General features: G+C 48.0%; 1 protein-coding gene across 1 annotated transcript in view; it reads right to left on the bottom strand.

Annotated features, from left to right (window-relative positions):
• Positions 1 to 12936: 12936 nt before the first annotated feature.
• The window catches only part of FAM124A (family with sequence similarity 124 member A), a 121226-nt gene continuing 113685 nt past the window's right edge, over positions 12937 to 20477 (bottom strand). Inside the window, exon 4 of the mRNA XM_061434669.1 lies at positions 12937 to 19876. Within this exon, the coding sequence (XP_061290653.1) occupies positions 19073 to 19876 (804 nt within the window). The 3' untranslated portion in view covers positions 12937 to 19072. The remainder of the gene's footprint in view (positions 19877 to 20477) is intronic.

Here is a 20477-nt window from a genome sequence, read left to right as displayed (position 1 = left end):
TCTAGAGTTGATATGACGCAGGAAGGAATCTCAGACAGTGTAATTAAGTGAATAGACAAAAATCCAGACAGGCGGGGTGCTTGCTTAAGAACCCATATTTGCTGTATAAAAATCAAACACATTGCCAAATTGATTGTACTTAGCTGGAAAGAAAAGCTGGACAAACTCTGATGACTTGAGGGACCCCTGTGACAAGCATTGACTATGCAAATGGGCCTCATCTGAGTGTGAAATCCACGTGTGGGACCCAGGGACTCATTTGCCTGCATGCTCCAGACGCTTCTTCCTTGTTGCTTCATTTGTTCCGATGACCCCTGGGCTCAACTACATCCTCCCAGCCTCTACCCCACTCCCTCTTTTCCAGAGGTAACATTATCTTTTCCCGAAGAGAGCAAATTAGCTTTGAACATCTCATGACATTCTTTGATCTCATTGAAAATGTCACAAATCTGACTTTTGTCAGCTGTGTGATGTTCATACCTTATTATTCCTGTCTGTGCCTGGTTGTCCTTATTTTTATTAGAATTTTAAAACTCCCTGATGTCCTCCATGGGGAACTGTGGACACGTAAATCCTTCTTAAACCAAAGAGTGTGCCGAGTGCTTTAATGATGCTGAAGGCACAGGATTGAGTCAGGGTCTCCCAGGAGCACTGGCTTCCCCACCAAGGCTTTCCCCCAGCTCTCTGGGGACCCCAGAAGCCAGGAGCTCTTGGAGGGGGGGTGCTTATGATTTCTTCCATCTTTCTTGCTCCTCTTCTAGCCTCTAGATATTTTCGTTTCTTTTCTTTTGCTCCAAACATCAAAGTGGTGGGAAGAATCCGGCTCTTGATTAGAGGTGGAGGGAAGGCAGAGGCTTATCCCCTTGCCCAGCTCCCTCTGGTTGCAGGGGGAAGAAGTTTCTCCCCCTGTCAAATTACAGGTGCAACCCTTGCTGCACACTTCAAGTGGGCCTCCTGGCCCTGGGTGTGCAGACTGGCCGTGGATGGGCCTGTGGTTTTGTATGTTTGACCTTCAGAGAACCAGGTCTTTCCCATGTCATCTGTGGATACTCCCGACTGCCTTCCAAAGACAGGGTCAGACTCTTAGCCAGGCAACCTCCTGCTTCCATCTGATGTAAGCAGGACTCTCCTATTTTTAAAAAAATAATGTTTGTTTATTTGACTGTGCCGGGTCTCAGTGGCAGCATGTGGGATCTTTGATCTTTAGTTGTGGCATGTGAACTCTTAATATTTGCAGCATGTGGAATCTAGCTCCCTGACCAGGAATTGAACCTAGGCTCCTTGCATCAGGAGTGTGGAGTCTTAGCCACTGGACCACCAGGGAAGTTCTGGGACCTTCCTATTTAAAAGGAGACAGTTTTCACTATCGCTGGTCTTAATAAAGACCATAATTAAGTCATAGGGATAGAATTTTAATAGAATCTGCTAATAACTTCTGGAACCTGGATTTAATCTCAAACAGCTATGTGCTATGCCTACCAGATTTTGACTGTCAGATTTACTAAGGTGTTGTGCCTGAGAACAACAGTCGTGTGAATTGTGCTGACAATTACATATGCAAATAAGTAAATATAATACATTAGCATTAATAAAACTATGAATGGTAAAATAATGAAATGGATTGTACTGTATGTTGCTGGTTTAATTATTCCTGTTTGGGGGGAGCTCAACTTAAATGTTTCTGCTTAGAAGGACATCCTCACATTTTATTCTTAAGACTTTACTCCTCTTCAGAGCGCAGCACATCTGTCACTTGCTTTCACAGGGCTGATTCCTCACTTCTCTGTAAGAAAAGAGTGCTCACAACACTAGTCACACACCTCACTCTTCCTTTTAGATATTTGTGTGTTGTTTTACCATGCCTGCTGCATCAGAAACTCCTTAGGGAAATGTTACTGCAGGTACAACTTTACATGTTCTGACACAACTTATCAGTACTCAGTATATTTATTTAAAGAAAGAATAAATGCATGATGAGTCTCTGCTCTTTGCTTGTTGTGTGATCATTGCCATTTCTTATCATCTCTTTGTTTCCTCCTGTGTATAATGGTGATAACGACAACCTCATACATTTAAGATGAAATGAGATCATGTATATAAAATACTTAAGGCCTGGCACACTGAATTCTCAATAAATGTCAGATCTTTATTTCATCACTATTAACATGTGATGTCATTTTCAGTAGGTCCTTTGAAGCAGGGTGGTTTCTTTGCTGACCAAGGGCATAGTAGCAAATGAAGGGGTAATAGGAGTGATGGTATTTCATAAAAGCAAAGTAACAGCAATAAAGTCAGAGTGGTTTCAACTGGGAAAATGATGCTCAGCTCCATATGCAATAATGGGCAGGTTTCCAGAAGGACCCGATGTACTCTCAGGCGTGCATTCAACACATAAAACTACAATCCTCATCATAAATTTGATCTACGGCCAAGGAATTATGTCCATTATCAAGTGAATGCATATTGTGCTGGTCTCCCTCCAATGCAGGTGGTACTTTGGGTAGCCTGCTCTTTTAAAAGGACTCTCCAAGGAAGGTTAAATTCATGCCTTATTTCTCTCTGCATTTACTTTCCTAGAGTTACAGAGGCCAAAGTTCAACAGCTTCGGTAGGTCTGGCCAGTATCTACTGATGGTGATGTTGAGGTAGTTGTTTTCACCAGAGATTCTTTTTTCTTCCTTTTTGTTTTGTAAAGCAATATTAATTTTTGGCTGTGCTGTGTCTTCATGGCTATGTGGGCTTTCTCTGGTTGCGGGGAGCTGGGGCTGCTCTCTAGTTGCGGTGTGGGCGCTTCTCATCGCAGCAGCTTCTCTTGTGAAGCTCGGGCTCTGGAGCATGTGGGCTTTGGTAGTTGCGATGCAGGCCAGAGCAGGGGCTCCGGAGCCAGGGCTCAGTAGCTGTGGCGCGTGGGTTTAGTTGCTCCACGGCATGTGGAATCTTCCTGGACCAGGGATCGAAACCTGCCTCCCCTGCATTGACAGGCAGATTCTTAACCACTGGACCACCAGGGAAGTCCTAGAGATTCTTTTCTTCAAGGTGAGAGCTGGATCTAGCATTTCTTCCCTTCGTGTTCTCCAACATCTCCAGTTGCACCAGAGCTATTCTATGTCCCTTTTCTCTGGCATCGCTCATCTTCCTAGACTTGCAGAAGCATTTACCTCATCCACGGTGCTTTTTCTGACTCCCCAGGAAGAGTGCACTGTCTCTCTCCAGCCCTCCCTGCCTCTGGGTAATGCAGGATGGTTCTTACTTGTATCACTACTGTGACCGTAATTGTAGGGCAAATGTGAGTGTAAAGGCTTGTTTCTGTTGGTTGGTTATGAGCCACTGAAGGTTTAGATCTATTCTTGATCGTTTTTATGTCTTAAGGTTGTAACAGGAAGGTTTGGGGGCAGCGGGGTGCGCAGCTACGAGGCCTTCTGTGAGCCTGCCTGGGACACGATGCCTGTCACCCTCCAGAGTGCAACTCCACTGGTCACAGTGGTTCCCATCATGGAGCAGCCCCGAGAAGTGTGGCGGGATCGAAGCACAGTGAGCCTGGGGGAAGAGGCTGGGTAGAGATGGAGGGCTGGATCACGCAGGGCTTTGTGACCGGGGGACCAGCAGTTGGATTTTTAGTCCAAAGGCAAAGGGAAGCCTCTTTGAGCTTTAAGAGGGATGGTCCAGTGCACAGGTTCCATCTCCTGCACCTCTTCCTGCTTTTTTTCCTACTGGATTGTGAATGCACTGCTGGCTCCTGCAGAGTTTGCCTTGTTGCAAGGAGTATGTTCACTGCATGCTTTCTTGAATGGCCTCAAAGCCACGGATGTGCTGAGAAGAAACACCAGGGCTTTCAGCACAGACTAGCGGCAGCAGCATCTTTGAAACGGGTGAGCTGCCCTTCCCCCACTCCCAGCATCCTCTGACCTCTGACCTGTGGGCACCACATTTACTTGCCAGCTGACATGGAGAGTCTGCTGGTTTTCCATTTGATTTTAAAAATGAGTAGATCATTGCAGACGTGGCAAAAATGCAAAGGAAGCGACAGAATTTGGGCATTGTAGCTCCTGGGAGTGGTTGAGACTCTGAAGGATTTTCAGAGCCCATCCATGTCTGAGGGCTGTTTTATGTCGTATGTGTGGCTTTGGAGGTTCAGGAGGCCAATCCCGAGGGACATTTTGGAAAGTGGTGATGGAAATGATTTTCAGTCCGAGGGAAAGAAGCTGGTCAGGTACCTAAACTCCCGGCCCTACTGTCAAAGGCTCTAATTCTATCCTGACAAACGGTAAAGAGAGCAAGTAAGTCCACTCACGTCACTTCAGCGTTCTTTTCCAAACATGTGGATTAAAGCCAGTTGGGTTTGGAATCCATTCAGTTTGTGATTTTGCCAGGAGTTTCGTGGGTGTAAAGTTTAAAAATAGCTACGTACACATAGGATGTCTGTGGGGAAATGTGGGTAAATTCTAGGTTGGAAAAAGGTTCTGTGAGCAAGTGCCCTCAATGTTTAGCCCTAAATGTTTGCAAAGACAAACATTTTGGAGATCAGAGTAACAATCGTGTTTTACCCTTAGTCCAAACCACAGTCCCTCTGGATCCAAATGTGGGAGTGAATAGAGTGACTCAGAAATGTGTAATGGGGGTGGGGGAGCGAAATTAAAGGCCCAGAATAAAGAATTAAAATTTAAAAAGAGGTGCAGGGGGGAAACAGGGAGAAAAACTTCCATATAAATAGGCTAGAGAAGTTAGGATTTTTCAGTCTAGAAGCCTGAAGGCAGACGGAATTAAAACTGAAAAGTGCAGTAAGTGGCTGAGGTTTGGGTAAATATGGTAAAGGCTGAGGTTCCAGTAAATACAGTCTTGCTCAGCCATGGCCTCATGAATTTTCCTCCCTGCGCACAATTTCCCCCTCTCAGCCCTCCAGGACATTTGGATTGAATTAATTATGAAGTAAGCAGCCTGATCAGGGTCAGGGGCCTTGACTTGAGAATGTGAAAATGGGGATTTATCATGAAAGGAGCTCTGGCCAGGTCAGACACACACACATACATCACTCATACGTTCACTCCTTCCAATCTGATTTATTGCGGTACCGCTTGGACTAAGGACTGGTTTATACTTTGCCTGGGTGGATAAAACTTGTATCTAAACAACTGCAGGGCTGAGTATCCTGTGATCTGTCCCGAGTCAGGGACACCCTAGGACCCCCACATGACAGCAGTGGAAAGGGTGCCCGGGCTTCCGGAGGTGGTGTTTGCACTGGGCTTTGGTGGATGGTGGGATTCTGAAGCGCAGGGAGTTGCAGAGGAATGAATGGATGTTGGCATGTGGGTGAGAACACATGTGTTTAGTGGAGAGTTAAGAGCCTATTCCTCTGGAATGAAGAATGGTAAGGACGAAGAGGTGATGGGACCATGATGAAGTCCTTGTGAGTGTGTCTTAGCAGAGGGCACTTTTGCATGGTTGGCAACAGGGAACCACGGGAGCAGGAGGATGTGCAGAGCCTGTTAAAAATGAGCAGTTGTGTATGGATGGACAGGAGTGGACAGATGTCGGGGCCATGGAGACCAGTGGGGAGTGTATGGCTATAGTCTGGGTGAGGCTTGCACAAAGACACCAGATAGTGGGCATGACTCTCAGGCAACCAAATAGGTGCAAAAATATTTCTCCATTTTCTTTTTTCTTTTTCAATATTTATTTATTTATTTGGCTGCGTCGGGTCTTAATTGTGGCACGTGGGATATTTTAGTTGCAGAATGTGGGATCGTTTTTAGTTGCAGCATGTGGGATCTAGATCCCTGGCCAGGGATTGAACTCAGGCCCCGTGCATTGGGTGTGTGGAGTCTTAGCCACTGGACCACCAGGGAATACCCTTCGTTTTCTTTTAAATCAAACTAATTTTGACTCAAAACCATCATCCTATGTGTCACAGGGAAATCCCACTGAGTGACAGTTGAGGGCTGGCATAGGGACCCATCAGAGTCTGGGAGGACGACATGACAGGTGAAGGGGATGGGGCCTCGGTCTCTCATGGCCCTGCTGCCATCCCCGCTCTTCCGTCCCACAGTGGTCCATGAAGCCGGCGTCTGTACCATGAAGACAAACACCCCCAGGAGAGGTATCTGGATGCGCTCACTTTACAGATGGGGCTTCCCAGGTGGCTCAATGGTAAAGCCTCTGCCTGGCAATGCAGGAGATGCAGGAGACCTAGGTTTGATCCCTGGGTCGGGAAGATCCCCTGGAGGAGGCCATGGCAACCCACTCCAGTATTCTTGCCTGGAGAATCCCATGGACAGAGGAGCCTGGTGCTACAGTCCATGGGGTCACAAAGAGTTGGACACGACTGAGCAATTGCGCACACATGCTTTGCAGATGAGGAACCTGAGTCACAGAAGGTTATGGAGTTTCACAGCTAGTGAGGAAGGGGCCAGGATTAGAAGACCGGTCTCCCCCATCAGTAGTCTACAGCACTTACGTAGTTAGGGCTGGAGGGAAAGCAAAGAGCAGAAGCACATAAAATCTGGGGAAAATGAGTAAGCTGGAAGGGGACAGATTAGATGTGCAGGTTGGGAATAATCAAAGGTGGCTGTGTTTTCATAGTTTTAGTATCTTTATTTTTTTAATTATAAAATTAATAAATACTTACCGTAGAAAACATACCATGTACAAAAAAGGAAAATTAAAAAATATCACCCGTGATTTTACCACTCAGAAACAGAAGCTATTATGCTTTGGCACACTTTATTTTTGTTATATTCACTAGTTTATTTTTTAGATCGCACACATGAGTGATATACAGTATTTGTCTTGCTTTGTCTAACTTATCTTACTTAGCATAATACCCTCTGCGGCTATCCACATTGTTGCAAATGGCAAAATTTCACTCTCTTTTTATGGTTGAGTAGTATTCCGTTGTGTGTGTATACCACATCTTTTTCTTTTTTTTTTGGTAACTTTAATAAACTTTTAATCCTGTATTGGGGTATAGCCAATTAATAATGCTGTGGTCGTTTCAGGTGAGCAGCAGAGGACCTCAGCCATACATGTACATGTATATCTTCTCCCCAGGCCTCCTCCCATCCAGGCCGGCACATAACATTGAGTGGAGTTCCATGTGCTATATAATAGGTCTTTGTTGGTTATACATTTTAAATACAGCAGCGTGTACATGACCTTCCCAGAGTCCCTAACTATCCCTTCCCCTTTGGCAACCATAAGTTCATTTCCTGTCTGTGAGTCTCTGTTTTGTAAATAGGTTCATTTGTAGCATTTCTCTTTAGATTCCCCGTATCCGGGATGTCATGATATTTCTCCTTCTCTGGCTTATTTCACTCAGTATGACGCTCTCTAGGTCCTTCCATGTTGCTGCAATGGCTTTATTTCATTCTTTTTAATGGATGAATAATATTCCATTGTATGTATGTACCACATCGACTTTATCCGTTCACCTGTTGATGGACACTTAGGTTGCTGCCATACCTTGGCAATTGTAAATAATGCTGCAATGAACATTGGAGTGCGTGTATCTTGTCAAATTAGTGTTTTTGTTTCCCTCAAATATAGACTCAGGAGTGAAACTGCTGAGTCGTGTGGTAGTTCCAGTTTCACTTTGTTGAGAAACCTCCCTACCGTTTTCCACAGTGGCTGAACCAATTTACTTTTCCACCAACAGTGTATTTTCTACTTTTCCGCCAACACCCTTTCTCTACATCCTGGCCAGCATTTGTTATTTGTGGTCTTTCTGGTGGCAGCTTTTCTGATGTGTGTGAGGTGATACCTTCTTCTGGTTCTGATTTGCATTTCTCTGATGATTAGCAACGTTGAGCATCTTTTCTTTTTAATTAATTTTAATTGGAGGGTAATTACCTTACAATATTGTGATGGTTTTTTGCCATACATCAACTTGAATCAGCCACTTTATGTGCCTGCTGGCCACCTGCATTTCCTCTTTGGAAAAATGCTTGACATGCTTCTTTACAATCTGTTTTTCTCTGCGTTGTTTTACATGATCAAGAAAAATGTATATATATCTATATATGTACTTATATTTATGTATTATATATGTGTGTGTATATATATATATACACACATATACATTCAGGTTGTTCCCCAATGATTTGCTATTATAAATTCTACATGATAAACAGATGCATGTTTTTACCTCTGTTTGAGATAATTTTCTTAAGAGAGAGTCCTGGAAAGTGAATTACCATCCTTGAGCATTTCTGCGGCTACTGACGTATCTATTGCCATACTTCTTTCCAAAAATATTGTACCAATTACTGCTAACAGCCATGTATAAACATAAATTGTGTATTAATTTTAAAACCTTGGCTGATTTGAAAAATGACCTCTTGTTGTGTCGGGCTTTGCCTCTTGATTTCACTGATTGCTCAGAATGACCCTAGACAAAGAGCTTTTTCATTAAAATATTCTTAGTCTTGCTGGGTGCGTTTTTGGCACCCTCTTAAATTTTGCCTCTGAGGTGAGTGGCTCCCTTGACTACCCTGGACCAGCTCTGATTCACGCCACTTTGCAAAGGAGGAAACCAAGGGCGAGAAATAAAGTTCCTTTGATTTGGGTCACACAGGCAGTAAGCGTCTGTGCTAAGTCGCTTCAGTCGTGTCTGACTCTCTGCGACCCCATGGACTAGAGCCTGCCAAGCTCCTCTGTCCATGGGATTCTCAGGCAAGAATACTGGAGTGAGTTGTTGCCATGCTCTCCTCCAGGGGATCTCCCCAACCCAGGGATGGAACCTGTGTCTCTTCTGTCTCCTGCATTGGCAGGTGAGTTATTTACCACTTGCGCCACCTGGGGTCCTCAGGCAGTAAGTGATGACGTTCACATTTGGGTAGGTTGACTCCAAAATCCCGTTTCTTTCTACTAACCTGTTTGGGTGCTTTGCTCTGGGTTTTCGAATGTGAATGACGAGGAGAGAGACAAAACTGTTACAAAACTGTTACAGAACTGAGGAATCCTGGAGAAGAAGGAGCTGGTCCTTTCAGGCGTGTGAAGGTGTGGCAGTAGTTTAACGTGGGTCTTATTGATTGGGGGACATGGAGGAACCAGACACGTCCATTAGGGGATTATACAGCAGGTAGTTGAAAGCTCAGGTCTGACCCGCAGGACGGGGTGTGCCTGAGTGTGAAGGGTCTAGTGCTTACCTAATCTGAGTGCAAAGGCTGGGTGAGACCCAGAACAGAGCTGTGACCAGGCAGTCCCTGGGGATGGTCACGGTTACACGTGGCTGGGTTATAGGCACCCGGAAGTGCACCCCTACACAGCAGCAGCAGTTCACGGCATCCCAGTGGGGCACAGCCGTGCCTGGGGACACTCCCGGAAGCCTGGGCATGGCTGTGAGCTCTGACACCCACCAAAGGAGCAAAGAGGCCACTGTGGGTCTGCAGAACCAGCTTGGGGTAAACACAGGCCCAGACCGCCTTGAGCTTTCTGGCCAAGGAGAGTGGCAGAGCCGCTGGCCTGGGCTGGTTGACTTGCTCTGGGCACCGGAGGCTCGTTTTGCAGGAAGCGGGACTAATTCTTGGTGTGGCAAGAGGATGAGTGGTCTCCTTGCTACGTTCACCTGTTTTTCCTCCATTGCCCCCGGTTGCGTTTTCAGTCTTCAGACCACTTCCGAGGGCAGAGGAGCAGGCAGTAGGTCTCTTCTACACATCAGTCTCTTGTTGCTTGTGACCTCGTTCGAATCACTCCCATCTTATGGGGTCAGGTGGGGGCCTGCGGGGGTGATGGATGGTTCTGGGCCAAGGTTAGTCTGGGAGTCATGCAGGCAGAGTTTAGAGAGCATTCGGGAAGTTGGAACAGGTTGGAACAATTGAGGCCTGTAAGTGTGCAGTGAAAGTTGGCCGAGTAGTCATGGGTGGGTGGACTGCTTGTGGTCTGGCAATTTCAGAGTGGAAACAGCAAAAGCGCAGGACAGCTCGACTTGGGGGCCCGGCAGGTGAGGCAAGAGGGTGGGGTGGGGGGTTGCAGATGCCATGGAGGCCACAGTGAGCCAGTCAGCCCTGGGATCCAGTGGGGTTCGGTGGGTCTGGAACCCACGAGGGAGGAGGGGAGTGTAGAGATGGGGAACTGGCGAAGAGAAGGGAGCACAGGTTTTGTAGGCTTGGGGGATCGGGTGGGGAGCTGTGGGGAGAGAGTGTGTTTAGGGAAGGGCAGCTCAGAACTGGGGAGCTGGGAGAAAGAACAGCTTTCTTGCTGAGTGGTAACAAGCATGAGGGTTTGGTTTTGCTGGCAGTGGCTTGAGATGCAGAAGAGAGACAAGCCAGGGAGGTGGATGGAGGGTGTGATGATGGAAAGATGACTTTCCGATGGGATCTGAAAGATGACGATCTGGTGGAATCTGTCCAGAGAGACGGTGGAGAGGTGATGGTGGAATCGCGGATTATAGAGCATGTTGAAACCAAACCCTGTCTTGTCCTCCTGGCACTGAGCAGTCTGTGAAGGAGGCAGATGTCAGGTGAGCAGAGTACAGGGCCGCTATGAAGCCCGAGGGAAGGGAAAGAGCATCTGCCTTTACGAAATGCCGCTGTGCTGCAGGCAGTACAGCGACTTCCTCACAAACTGTGCTGTGCTTAGTCACTCAGCTGTGTCCGACTGTTTGCAACCCTATGGACTGTAGCTCACCAGGCTCCTCTGTGCATGGGATTCTCCAGGCAAGAATACTGGAGTGGGTTGCCATTTCCTCCTCCAGGGGATCTTCCCAACCCAGGGATTGAACCCAGGTCTCCAGCATTGCAGATGGATTCTTTACCATCCGAGCCACCAAGGAAGCCCAAGAATACTGGAGTGGGTAGCCTCTCCCCTCTCCAGGGGAACTTCCCCACCTGGGAATCAAACCAGGATCTCCTGCATTGCAGGCAGATTCTTTATCAGCTGAGCTACCAGGAAAGCCCTCCACACAAATTATGTAACCTAATTCTCATAGTAACCCTCCAGGGTAGGTGTTGTCATCCATATTTTACAGATGATAAAACTGAGGCTCAGAGAAGTTAATTAACTTTGCCCTGGGTTCCCAAAGTGATGGGGTCAGAGTGGGAAGGGGTGGTCAGAGTGGGAAGGGGTGGTCAGAGTGGTGGGGTCAGAATGGGAAGCCAGGTTAACCTGATGCCAAAACCTGAGGCTCTGTATATGTAACTGTGTTAGATCCTTTAGGAGGATTGTAAAATCTATGAAGCAAAGTGTTAGTCACTCAGTCATGCCTGACTCTTTGCAAACCCATGGACTGTAGCCCACCAGGCTTCTCTGTCCTTGGAATTTTCCAGGTAAGAATACTGGAATAGGTTGCCATTCCTTTCTCCAGGGAATTTTCCTGACCCATGGATTGAACTCGAGCAGGTCTCCTCATTGTAGGCGGATTCTTTACTGTCTGAGCCACCTGTATAAAATCTACAGGGAAGAATAACTAGTCATGATGGGAGTAGGATGAGATTATGTCTCTCCCATTGAATCCCAGGTCCCCTGGGCTGATACAAAACTGCTCCGTGTGGTTTGCTTGTACCCTGATTTGACTTAGTGATCAAACTGTGCAGTACCTTGTTCATCCTGGATCATAAAAGGTTTCTTTTTTTTATTGTTATACCGAATTTACCAGCATATGAGTGGAAATTGTCTATGTAGTTTTTATATGTTGTAATATTTCTTCAAATAAATCTCTCCTAGAAATTATTGGCCAAATGTTCATTTGGGTTTCATAAGCTCCTAAAGAAGAACCTGAACCAACTTTTCGGCCACTCCAATTAAAAAAAAAAAGGCACAAATAGCCCCTGCCTGACACGTAATGTGCACGTGCGTGCGTTCAGTTGTGTCCAAGTCTTTCTGACCCAATGGACTGTCGCCCACCAGGCTCCTCTGTCCATGCAGTTTTCCAGGCAAGAATACTGGAGTTGGTTGCCATTTCCAACTCCAAGGGATCTTCTTGACCCAGGGATCAAACCCACGTTTCTTGCATCTCCTGCATTGGCGGGCGGATTCTTTACCACTGCCCCACCTGGGAAGCCTCGACACATAGTGGGACTTAGTAAATACTTGTTGAATGAATAAGTAAATTTACTCAGATCAATGAAGAAAGAGGTGCAGGGAATGGAATTCTTATCACTTTTCAGGAATCTTAGTGGAGGGTGGGTTGAGGGGATTTATGAAAGGGCTTCAAAGGGCTTGCCAGGTGACTCAGATGGTAAAGAATCTGCCTGCAATGCAGGAGACTCTTTAGTCCCTGCATCAGGAAGATTCGCTGGAGAAGGGAATGGCAACCCACTCCAGTATTCTTGCCTGGAGAATTCCATGGACAGAGGAGGCTGGTGGGCTACAGTCCATGGGGTCTCAAAGAGTCAGAGCTGCTGCTGCTAAGTCACTTCAGTCATGTCCGACTCTGTGCGACCCCATAGACGGCAGCCCACCAGGCTCCCCGTCCCTGGGATTCTCCAGGCAAGAACACTGGAGTGGGTTGCCATTTCCTTCTCCAATAAAGAGTCAGAAAGGACTTAGCAACTCAGTTTTCAAAGTGCTAGAAGGCCTTTTAACCACGAGGGGGCGCTGTCAGAGACTTGGCGGTGACTTTGGAAGGGCAGGATGTGGATGAGGGTGCAGGGGGCTAGACAAGGGCTCTCTATCCACACAGGCTAGAACCACGGGTACAGCCTGCATTCTCCCAGGAGGATGTCAGTCTCACCAGTGGCTCTCCATTTGCCAAACAGATCTGGTCTCAAGAGACCAGAGGCCAGCTTCCAGGCTTCCTGCCCAGGGCCAAGTTGCCCTCTTTCCACAGTGTGACTGGAGATGTCCAGGGAGGCTCACCCAAAGCATGAGGTTGTGTCCGCCCCTCCAGCCTTTGTAAACTCCATCCTTCAGTCAAGGAAAGCTGCCAACTTGGACCAAAGTCATCATCCTACAGAGAAAATCCCTCATGAAAACCCCCTTCTGAGAAAGCGATTTTATTTTTATATACGGGAGTATAGCTGATTGACAATGTTGTATTCGTTTCAGATATACAGCTGAGTGATTCAGTTATGCATATACATGTTATCTGTCCTTTTTCAAATTCTTTTTCCATTTAGGTTATTATAGAATATTAAGCAGAGCTCACCTGTGCTAGGTCCTTGTTATTTTTTTTTTTCCTTAAAATATTCATTTATTTTCGGCTGTTCTGGGTCTTTGTTGCTGCAGGAGGGTTTTCTCTAGTTGCAGCGAGCAGGGGCTATTGTCTGGTTGTGCTACACGGGCTTCTCATTACAGTGGCTTCTCTTGTTGCAGAGCATGGACTCTAGGGCTCCCAGACTCACAGACTTAAGCTCTAGAGCACAGGCTTAATAATTGTGGCTGCTCTTAATAATTTAGTTGCTCTGAGGCATCTTCTGGGACCAGAGAGCGAACCGATGTCCCTTGCATTTCAAGGTGGATTCTTAACCACTGGACCACCAGGGAAGCCCGGTTATTCGTTTTACATACATCAGTGTGTACATGTAAATCCCCAAATCCCAATCTATCCCTCCTCCCCGTCCCTTCTGCCCTGGTAACCGTAAGTTCATTCTCAGTCTGTGAGGAGAAAGTGACAGTGTACCTCTTTGCTAAGAAAAACTTGGGTTTCTCTTGAGACATAACATTGAGGCAACTTAAATTACAATGAAATAGGACAGTGTCACTAGGGTTTCTCATTATATTAACAAACATGAACCACTGTGCTGCTCACATTTCCCTTTTTGCTTTGGCTTCTAGGAAATTCATCTGCAGCAGTTTTCTTTACTGTTGGCATATTTCTGCTCTTTCTTTCCCTTAGCCCCGATTTCCTAATTCTCTTTGCATCGTCTTATGTCACTGCAATTTCAGTGGCTTCAATACCTTGTGGAAATAAAATAATTAAATGCAGAATAATAAATGGAAGTGAAGCATCTCTGGTGTTCATCAGGGCGGAGTCTTCTGCAAAGGAAAGGGCAGTCACTGGCCGGCCACTAGGTGGCACCAAAGGTTTCCTGCAGCCATCCTTAGCCAGGCGATCTGGCCTAAAAGTGTTTCTTATAACCGCGTACTTCTTGGACTGTGCTAAGCACGTTTCGAGTTGCTCCTCTCCACAATGCTCTGGGTATATAGTTCTACGGCCTGGGCAAAGCTAACCTAGGGGAGCCTGGTTGGCTTCTTTCAGGTGTTCAACTTACAAAATCAATGTTTCAAATAAGGTGAGGCGAGTCTGAACCAGATCAGGTCAACTGGGAGCCATGTGTCCCCCATGGAAGCAGCTCCATTAGTGACACCATCTGGGAGAGCGGGAGGTGGGACCCTCCTCACAAATGGAGAGTTTAGGAGGTGTGTTATGGGGGCACCGGGAAGGGGCCTTTCAGCTTTCCTGGTGACTTCTGTCTGAAATGAACATACTGCCCTAATGTTGGGCACATAACTGGACAACAGTTATCACACCTGTGAAATAGAAACTGACTTTTAAAAAGACCCGAGGGTGTCAACATTAATTACCATTAATGTTTGCTTCCATTATTCACTCAGAGAAGTTATGCCATTCAAAGCCATTTTGTAAAAAAGCCTTCCGTGGAAGTTGGGAGAATGTAATTCTATTAAAAAAACCTTTAAATTCAGGTTCTTGACTCTTCTTGAATCCATGTGTTATAACTGTGACAAAAGATGTTTCCTTTGAAAAGCCATTTTTATTCACGTCAATTTCTTGTTTCTTCAAGCATCTAATAGTATCTGATCAGTTGTGTTTCCAGAGAATTAAAGAGGAGTGGAATACTGCAGATCATTGAGGGGCATATTCATGTTCAGACCAAGAATGTGGAGCAATGTGACCCTGGGCAGGGGTGGAGGTCGGAAGGGTGGGGGGCACGGGGAGGCAGCCGTCCAACTATTCCCACTGTTCTCCTGAAATTTGGACTTGGGATCACTGGCCAGAAGTGGCTCTGATTAGTGTTCTGAGGCCTTGCAAGGGAGAAGCTCTCAACAGTTTTTATTTGCTCTTAAAAAAAAAAAAATCTCTTCTAGAAATTCTATGAGTCTACTCAGGTGCCTCTTACCTGGTGGATTGGAGAATTCATTCATCTACAGAAGGCCCAGTAGGGGAACAGGAAGTACTTGGATTTCTCCTGTTTGACGAAGGGGCTAAAGAGATCAGCCATGCGCTCCAGGGTCTTCCGGATACAAGTAAACACTTGGCCTCACCCGGAAGGCACTGGACGGTGCAGCTCAGCGGGCTTCCACGTGACTGCCCTGCTGTCCTTGGGTCTCAGGGATCAAGCAGCCCCCGGTGCTACCACCACGGTGGTCACCGCACATCAGCCCCTCCACCAACACAAAAGTCTCTTCAGGGGCTCACCACTCTCCTCCACGGGAGACCCAACCGGGGTGACCCAGGATGGCTTCTGTAGGGCTTGGCCCATTAGGGACCCCCAAGAAACATTTGCTCTTTAAAGCATATACCAAGTAGCGATACTAATGGATACTAGGTGGATCTTCCTGGTGGCTCAGATGGTAAAGAATCCGCCTGCAATGCAGGAGACCTGGGTTCAATCCCTGGGTTGGGAAGATCCCCTGGAGAAGGGAATGGCAACCCACTCCAGTATTCGGGCCTGGAGAATTCCATGGACAGAGGAGCCTGGTCCATGGGGTCGTAGAGAGTTGGACACGACTGAGTGACTAACACCACTACACCACAGGTGAGACCATGGTGGGACTGTGAGCAGTAATCTGGGGAGTCTTATTTGGAAAAGGGGCAAGTAAGGGATGGCCTGTGAGCTAGACCGGGGCACTTATTAACATGACCCCTGGGGCAATGCTGGGGAGAGAAATGCAAGGTCAAGGACACATTTTATCTGTTAAACAACAAGAAACTACAGCTAAAATATAGGTCTTCCATCAAGAATTTTCTTTTCCAGGAGAAAAATAATTTAGGAGATGACTGCAGCTTTTAAAAATTGACAAAATTTATTGAGCACCTACTGTATGCCAGCCAGCATCTACCACAATAATAATCTGAAAGGGTCAGGATCCACCAGGGAGTATCAGGAGCCCTCCTGGATGAGGACAGCGCTAGAGGCGGGTCAGCAAAGGGAGCTGAACCCCAGCAGTGCCTCTGGGGCTCCTCCTCCCCAGAGAGACTGCTGTCTGCAGGGAGGGGAGTGTCTGAGTGTGGTCCGTGCTGGGCTTCTCTCCTCTTCTCATGTTATGGGACATCTTGCATTTCCTGTTATGGAAGAGGTTTGCTGACATCCTTTGCTGTCACTCAGTTTGGTAGACTCACTGTGCTGGGGTGAGGGCTCAGTGAGAAAAAGGGTGAAGGCAGACTGCACCCGAGTTGGCTCTGAAGTAGCGGGCGTGTGTGAGTATTCTGAGCTAAGGGCGCTGCTGAAGGGTGAAGACTGGAGGAGCCATTGCCTGGCTGACAGTCCACTCATGATACCCCAGTGACTTTGCTGTCCTGAGCTTGCCTCCTGGTCCTTGGAGGCTACATCAACACCTCAATGGTTAGCATGTTGCTTTGCATCCTCAGCTACAGGCTGTGAGTCCCATTTCCGAGCAGCAGGTAGACAGCCAGTGGCTTTCTAGGCATCATCTCTGGGGCAAGAAGCCCCACACTGCTCTGAGCCCTGCGGTTCTGTAGTCATCAGTGTGGTCCCAGGAGCGCGTTTTCTTGGTCTTGGGCATCACAGCTGCAGAGGGATGCAGACCTCCGTTCTTCATCATCGACTGTGGCTGAGATCTCAAGTCTCAAGTCAACCTCAGTCGAACACAAGGGCTGGCCAACTATGACTCTCGGGCCAAGTCTGACCCTCCACCTGTTCTTGTAAAGTAAATTTTCTTGGAACTCAGCCACTTCCCTTCATTTACATATCCTTGGCTGCTTTCACACTATCAGGACAGAGTTCAGTAGTTTCGACAGAGACCGTATGACTGGCAAAGACTAAAATATTATTTAGCCCTTTATAGAAAGTTTGCTCACTCCTGGTATATAATTATAAAAGAAAATAATTTTATGTGCTTAAATCAGAGTACAGTATTGTAATCTGTAGTCCTGGAAGGGCTTCCCTGGTGGCTCAGTGGTAAAGAATCCACCTGCCAATGCAGGAGACAGAGAAGACACAGGTTTGATCCCTGGGTTGGGAAGATCCCCTGGAGGGGGCCATGGCAACCCACTCCAGTCTTCTTGCCTGGAGAATCCCATGGGCAGAGGAGCCTGGCAGGCTACAGTCCATAGGGTCGCAAAGAGTCGGACACGACTGAGTGACTAAACAACAGCAGTCCTGGAGTATCCGGGCTGTTCAGGGTAGGAGAGAAGGTTCTCACTACAGGGACGGCAAAGACTTTGGCTCAAGTGTGATGCCTAGTGAGGGCTGCTGGGAGGATTGTGTCGGGGAGGATTGTGTTGAGGAGGATTCTGAAGCCCCGTCTGGGCTGGCGTGGGCACTTCCAGGGAGGTGTAAACTGGGCCACGAGTCATCCAGGCGCGGAGCACCAGGGAGGGACAGGAGCATGGCAAGTCCACACTCTTCTTCTCCAAAGGCACACGGCAACCAGGAACAGCTTGGTGTGGCTCCCGATGCCAGCACTTGGCACTGCCGAGTCCCCAAGGTGGGGACTGTAAACATTCCCTTGCTGGAGTGGGAGAGACGTGAGATCTGAATACCATTCACGCTGCGACTTCCCTGGTGGCTCAGACGGTAAAGCATCTGTCTGCAATGTGGGAGACCAGGGTTCGAGCCCTGGGTTGAGAAGATCCCCTGGAGAAGGAAATGGCAATCCACTCCAGTACTGTTGCCTGGAAAATCCCATGGACAGAGGAGCCTGGTACGCTACAGTCTATGGGGTCGCCAAGAGTCGGACACGACTGAGCGACTTCACTTTCTTTTCTTTCTTTCACGCTTTGACAGAAGCAGGCAACCACAGACAAGACCAAGGTCAGGTCAGAGCTCCAGCTTTAACTAAGGCTCCTCTGCACTCGTGCAGCAGTGTTGGTTCAGGACAGCATCTTGTGCAAAGCTTCCCACTTGGAGAACAGAGGAGGGCATTTACTACTCAGTGCAATGAAAATGCCAGTTAAAATAGTTACAAATTGTTTAAAAAAGAAAAAATGACAATGCATGTTTACTGGAGAAAGCAGTATAAAAAGTGGCCCCATTTACATATATGTCTAGATAGCCCTTAGACTGTAGATTTAAAAATGGAAGCATCTTACGAATACCTACCCACTAAGTCTAATATCCTGCTATCCTGTAACCCCAAAGAACGATTTTTCCTCAGTGGTCCAAATAAATCCAGGTGGTGGTCTTCTGTAGACTCCGACTTGTTACAGTGAATGTGTTTGAAAAGTGCATTCAAATCTAGTTCTTGGAGCTCAAATTGTATTTTAAATGCACCAAGAGTCTGTTGTTCAGGCTCAATCTGTATAAAGCTTATTAGCCACTTTTGCATAAATGCTGATTTTTGGATGGTGCGTGGCATCACTGTAGTGATAGTGCTGAAGTGAGGTATTATTACTGTAGTCAGATATGTATCTATTGTTTTACTAAGGTGACTCTTTTCACTGTAACAGTTCCTGGCAATCCTAAGGGCCACTGCTCCCTGGTAGGGTAAACAGAGACGGAGAATCCACTGAGGTGGACATCACGAGCACTGACCTCTCCTCCAAGTCGCTTGCTATCTTGCTCACATTCAGCATTTTGGCTTTAGTCATTTTTCCTTCACATCATGAAAAAAATTGTGCAATCAGCTCCAGCTGACTAGGTTTTCTTTTCAAATAATTATAGGAAGCATTTAAATTATGTAAGTGCATTAAACCGTTTCCTAAATGGAATTGAGTATTTAAAAAATATATTTTATGACCTAAAAATTTGTTGAGAATTTATTTGCATAAAAATCCCAGGATCTTTATCGACTTTTAAAATGCCATTGAGCCCCTAGAAATACACCACCTCATGGGTGAGAAAGGGTGCCAGGCAAGGGTGTTAATGACCCATGAGACAGATCATCAGACTCCGGATGGACCTGGGGAAGCAGGGCTGAGAACACGGATGGCATGCAGACCCCAGAAGGGCAAGGTGGGACCTAAGCCTGTGGCTCTGAAAGACACGAGTGGAGGGTGCTCAGATATAGAATTCCTCCGTGTCATTGTCCCCGCATCCGGCTGGCACTGAGGGTGCCAGGACGTCTCTGCCAGTCTGCTGGGCCTGGGGGGCATCGGAAGGGAGTTCTGGGGGTGTCTCTGTGAGCGAGGAGGTGTCCAAAGCTGGGGGAGCAGTGACAGCTGTGGCCGAGGAGCCTGAAGGCCCTTTGAAGAGAGGCAGGGTGGCCCAGGAGGCCCCCGCGGTCTCGCCGCCCGCAGTGGGCAGGGGTCCTTCTCTGAAGCCCCTGCGCTCTGACCAGAGGCCGCTGCCTCGTTCTGGGGGGCGCGGCGCTTCCTCGGGACTGCAGAACCTGCTGGGTGCCGAGTAGGCAGAGACCACAGACAGGTCGGAGGAGGACAGCCGCAGCCCGGTGTCCACGTCTGTCTCCTGGGCCCCCTCCAGGTCATCGATGGAGAGGAGGTGGCCGTGCCCCCGCTCCGGCGCCCTCTGCCCCCGGCCGCCTATGCTTGCAGACAGCTGCGCTTCTGCCGCGGAGGCCGGGGAGGGGTCTCCGGTGGGCAGACAAAACAAGGACTTGCTTCGCTGGAAAGACCAGGGGAGGCTGGGAGGGCTGGTGGCTCGTCTGGCAAATTCCTGCGGGTGCCTGGTAGACGGACCTGCCTGGCTGAGGCCCGGGTGTGACGCGTCCAGTGGCGGCTGCGGGCAGCAGCCTGGGGTCCGGCTCTGCGCAGTGGCCCGCGGGGAAGACGTGGAGCACGGTTTCTGCTCTGAGGCCTGGTGAGCCCTGCCGGGTTTAGGGCGCTTCCTGTGCCCCTTCTGTGCCTGTAGGGGCAAGAGGGGACATCGTTATCAGAGCCGGGCTGGGGTCCACCCGGCAACGGGGATTCATTGCTAAACAGAACATGAAACACACTTTCTGATGATTCTTGGAAACTTCCAGAACTGTCTCGGCACTAAAGCGCTGCCAGAAATGTCACTGGGGCTTCCCAGGTGCCCTGGTGGTAAAGAGCCTGTCTGCCAATGCAGGAGATGTAAAAGACACGGGTTCGATCCCTGCGTGGGGAAGATCCCCTGGAGGAGGAAATGGCAACCCACTCCAGTATTCTTGCCTGGAGAATCCCGTGGACAGAGGAGCTCGGTGGGGTCGCAAAGAGTCGGACACACACATACATACATAAATTTCATTCTCCAAATTCTAAACTGAAGACAGAGATTGCAGAGCTTGGGGGAAGACAGATCAGACTTCTCAGTCTGAGCAGACATCCCCGAACCCAGGAGGACAGGCAGGCCCTTGTCACGACAGGGAATAGGACCTCTTCCAGCACACATGCAAGGATGCTCTGTGGATTAGCCACAGGCCTGAGGCCTGGCTGAGCGGGACAGAGGACACAGGGGTTACCATTCCCAGTACAAAGGATGCTCG

Source organism: Bos javanicus, chromosome 12 (genome assembly GCF_032452875.1).
Source record: "Bos javanicus breed banteng chromosome 12, ARS-OSU_banteng_1.0, whole genome shotgun sequence".
Taxonomy (NCBI): Eukaryota; Metazoa; Chordata; class Mammalia; order Artiodactyla; family Bovidae; genus Bos; species Bos javanicus.
Note: the sequence above shows the minus strand (reverse complement) of the source record. Positions and strands in the feature narration are given on the sequence as shown.